Here is a 4,718-nt window from a genome sequence, read left to right as displayed (position 1 = left end):
GCAGGATCAGACAGGGCTGTAATACCCTGCATTGTTTACCTGCCTGACATTGTTCATGGACTGGACTTGTGAACACTGTGTATAATAAAAGCAGAAACTCCTGGGAATAAACTGCAGAGAGAAAACAGTTAACATTTCAAGTGAATGAGCTTTCATCGGAACTGATAAACTGTTTAGGCAGATACCAGAACAGATTTCATGGGGCAAGTTGTGAGCGGGGTGGTTAACAAGTGATAAGAAATCCTGCTCTATCCTCTCAGTTTGGAATCAAAATGACAAGATCTGCAGATTTCTGGGTGTGTTTGAGATGCTGTGGGGTTGGGGCAGAGGGTGAAGGCAAAGTAAAGCAGATATTTTCAGCTCTAATTGCTGCCTTGTCCTTTCAGGAAGGAATTTGCGGAACTGATGGAGAAGTACGGCTCCCACAGTAATGCTGGATCAGCACGCAGCTCACCCACTCCCCATGCTGGTGGTGAGAATCACAGGCTCAAGGGGTCTGACCGAGGGACACTGCAGTGTCATAGATTGAAAATCCTCTTGATTTGCCTTCAATTTGCAGGTCAGGATGTATATCGCCATTCCTTTGCTGTCAAAACCCTGGAATTCCTTCCATAACGGCAAGGTGGGTCAACCTACAACACGTGGGCAGTAGCAGTTCCTGAAGGCAGCTCAACACCATCTTCTCAAGGGTAACTAGAAATGGGCCATAAATGCTGGGCCAGCCAATGATGCCCAGTTCCCATGAGTGAATAAAAAAAATCACCACTCATTACAGTGCTGCATATTAATTGAATCTTTTAGATTATCCCTCTGTGCTATCAAGCTATTTAAGACAAAGAGGATTTTCAATCTATAAGTATAGAGAGCACTGTAAGAAAGAGACTGCGTTGAAGGTTTATACAACGATTCACTAGTTTCTTCCAGTATATTCCAATCTTCTAGATCTGTGTGCCTGTACCATGGAATATCATGCCTTTTCTGGATCAGTGCAGTACTTTGTAGAATCAGATATTATTCTAGATTAATGTAAAACAACCCAGAACAGGACGTTACTTGAGATGTGTATTGTAAACGCTGACTGTTATAGATCATTGTGGTAGTACATATGGAGACTGACTATTGGGAAGCAGCACACAAGTATGACCAGACATTTCAGAAAAGTGAGGAAATATGCAGCATTATCGCTTGTTCTGGCCAGTTTGCAACTGAACTGACTGTTCTAGAGTGAAATGGGTGATGTTATGAATTGTGAAAATACCTGATTCATTGATATGGTGCTACCATGTGTTTTTGCTGTCCTTGAGTTTGACCAAGATGAAGAGTGAGTGAGCAATCCAGGGTGACTCCGCCAACTGTTTTCTCAGACAACGGCTGAGGTTTATATATGTGTTACCAATATTTTTTATCAACGTGCTTGGACATATTTATGACACACCTCTAAGACTGGCGGGACTTGAACTTGGACCTTCTGACATCTGCCTTCAAATTGCCAACATCCTAAGGGGCTTCAGAATAGATTGAAGGCTTTCTAAGTAGGGCATGGGGTGGACCAGAGGGGACAGGTGTTGAGGGAGACGTCAAAGATAGGAAAAAAAGGAGAAAGTATTCAGGAAGGTGGATTCAGAGAGCAGGACATGATGCTGAGGTTTTACTGCTAATGGTTAATGGGGAAGACGAGATTGGATGGATCACAGTCAGTGGAGGGTGTGTGTAGTTGGGATTCTGAGGTGAAGGAGTTGTGCAGGGTTAAGGGGAAAAGGCACAAAGTCAAACAGCTCAGAGAATGAGTGCAGACATGATAGGATGAATGGCCTCCTTCAGCACCATAATAATTCTGTAATTCTGAGTTTGCAGGCAGTGTGTGTAGTGAGCCCTCTAGGGATTTGCAAACAAGGGCAAGAATTGGTGAGGCTGAGGTCATGTGCCCAAAGACAAACAAAGCAGAAACCACAAACACTCAAAACAGAAAACCTTTCAAGATGTTCTCTTGTCTCACTCAGGTAAACATCTAGAGAGTACGTCATCGACATCCTTGTCCAGCTCCCCGAGCCCGCAGCATTTAAGCCCGAAAGATATTGTGGCTAACAACAGTGGGATTGTCACTACAACTGCAGCAGCAACAACAACAAGGTAATCATCTCCTCAGCACCAAGCAGGTTCTGAGCTTTTCCAGTAGAGAATCTGATGGCCTGGCCCTTGTGGGTCAGTTTTCCTATCTCACCCTCTTTGTCAAATGCTGTTCCTGTCAGCACTGAGCAGTGGACTGTGATATCTGCTGCCTGACAGAGGAGTTGATAATATGGAAAGGTATTGCTGACTTGATCTTCCTAATCCAATGGCTTATAGGACAATGCCCTCATCCCTGGAATCGGCCCTTCTGCAAACTGCTTCCAATGCAAGTCTATCTCTCCTTAAGGATGGGGACTGAAACTGTACACAACACTCAAGGGGTTTTCTCACCAGGGTTCCACTCAGTTCTTTGGAATAATCCTGTCTGCATTATTAGTCTAGTTATTGTTATAGTGTCCCGACAGTCTTACCAGACCATAGGGCTGCTCTCTCATGAGAATGCGAGGACTGATGGTGCTTTATTCTGAGGCTCACCAAGTGTTAGGTGAGGGCAAGGCTGAGAAGATAGAACCTTCACAGTAACCTCGGCTGCTACAGGAATTGAACCCAAGCAGTTGGCGTCACTCTGTATTACAAACCAGCCATCCAGCCAACTGAGCTAACTGGTAGAATTAAGAAAAGCAATATAAGAGGAACTTTTTCAAACAATAACTGGTTAAGGCCCAGACAGCAGTGCCTGAGAATGCAGTGAGGCAGATTCAATTGAGGCTTTCAAAAGGAAATTGCATGTTATCTGGAGAGGAACAATGTGCAGGTTTGCATTGAGAAGTGGGAGAATATCACAAAGTGAGTTGCCGGTTTGGTGAGTGAGTGCAGACACAATGGGCTGAATGGCCTCCTTCTGCTCGAACATTCCTGGTGACGCTCCTGAACCTTAAGAGCATCCGATTACGAGCAGAGAGTTTGATACCTGTGTTGATTTCCCCTTTTCATTCAGGAACTCTCCTATTCAGCTGATCTCTATTCCCAAAGTGACAAGCCTTGGCTTGATCATTGTGGGTGGGACCAACAAGCCTGAGGGACCAATGGTGTGTGTTCAGGAAGTGATACCAGGAGGAGATTGCCATAAGGTCAGTGCTGACGGACATTATTCAGTTAAAAATATGTAAATATTCAGTTTTGCCAGGGGCAGATTTATGAAATTGAATTAACAGGAATCGACCGTGCATTGTTTCATTTCACTTTATGATCTCCATTTAAATTCTGTTCCTTTGGGGACTTACCAGAAAAACAACAACAAATTGCAATTCATAGACTCCCAGCAGTGTGGAAAGAGGCAATTCGCTCCCTCATGTCAGCACCGAACCTCCACCAGACCCCTATCCCCACATTTACTATGGCTAATCTACCTACCCTGTACATCCCTGGACACTATGGGCAATTTAGCATGGCCAATCCACCTAATCTGCACATCTTTGGACTGTGGGAGAAAACTGGAACACCCAGAGGGAACCCACAAGGACACGGGGAGAACGTGCAAACTCCACACAGACAGTGACTGAAGGCTGGAATCAAACTCAGGTCCCTGGTGCTGTGAGGCAGCAGTGCTAACCATTGAGCCACCGTGTTGCCCTAAGATGCCCTTAGATGACAGTTTTAAATGAGTAAGATGTCCAGGTCTCACGGTGCTTCATAGGAGTGTTAGCAAGCAATTTTTGACAATGAGCTACTATTGGAGCAGCTAATGAAAAGGTTATTCAAAAAAGGAGCATCTTATCAGTAACGAGGGGAGGTAGAGAGCTTCAGGGAGCAAAGTGCAAACTTTAAAGCTTTGGCAACTGACTCTGTTGACTCTGGTAGACCAATATAAATTACCAACAGGCCAGAATTGGAGAAGCACGGAAATGTCGGAGAGAGTGCCGCACTCTCCGAGGGTCAGTACTGAGGGAGCACCGCACTGTCGGAGGGTCGGTGCTGAGGGAGCGCCGCACTGTCGGAGGGTCAGTGCTGAGGGAGCACCACACTGTTGCAGGGTCTGTGCTGAGGGAGTGCCGCACTGTCAGAGGGTCAGTACTGAGGGAGCACCACACTGTCGGAGGTTCAGTGCTGAGGGAGCGCCGCACTGTCGGAGGGTCGATACTGAGGGAGTGCCACACAATTGGAGGGTCAGTGCTGAGGGAGTGCCTCACCGTTGCAGAGTCAGTGCTGAGGGAGTGCTGCACTGTCGGAGGGTCAATACTGAGGGAGTGCCGCACTGTCGGAGGGTCAGTGCTGAGGGAGAGCCGCACTGTCGGAGGGTCAGTACTGAGTGAGTGCCGCACTGTCAGAGGGTCAATACTGAGGGAGTGCCGCACTGTCGGAGGGTCAGTACTGAGGCAGCACTGCACTGTCGGAGAGTCAGTACTGACTAATTTCAAAATTTATTCAACAAGGTTTCAAACCTTAAGACATTTTACTGTAACAAATAAACGTGCAGCAAAATTGAAGAGAGTATTACTGGGGTAGGAGGGGTCTTTGATGATGTTGGCAGCCTTTCCGTGGCAATGAGACGTGTAGGTGGAGTCCATGGGTGGGAGATTGGCTTCCGTGATGGTCTGAGCTGTTACACAACTTTCTGTAGTTTCTTACGGTCCTGGCCAGAGCAGTTG

General features: G+C 46.4%; 1 protein-coding gene across 1 annotated transcript in view; it reads left to right on the top strand.

Annotated features, from left to right (window-relative positions):
• The first annotated feature begins 389 nt into the window (after positions 1 to 389).
• Positions 390 to 4,718, top strand: part of stxbp4 (syntaxin binding protein 4) — a 208,635-nt gene continuing 204,306 nt past the window's right edge. Inside the window, exons 1-3 of the mRNA XM_048610619.1 lie at positions 390 to 472; positions 2,001 to 2,130; positions 3,068 to 3,200. Of these exons, the coding sequence (XP_048466576.1) occupies positions 406 to 472; positions 2,001 to 2,130; positions 3,068 to 3,200 (330 nt within the window). The 5' untranslated portion in view covers positions 390 to 405. The remainder of the gene's footprint in view (positions 473 to 2,000; positions 2,131 to 3,067; positions 3,201 to 4,718) is intronic.

Source organism: Rhincodon typus, chromosome 23, assembly GCF_021869965.1.
Source record: "Rhincodon typus isolate 14 chromosome 23, sRhiTyp1.1, whole genome shotgun sequence".
In the NCBI taxonomy this organism is placed as follows: Eukaryota; Metazoa; Chordata; class Chondrichthyes; order Orectolobiformes; family Rhincodontidae; genus Rhincodon; species Rhincodon typus.
Note: the sequence above shows the minus strand (reverse complement) of the source record. Positions and strands in the feature narration are given on the sequence as shown.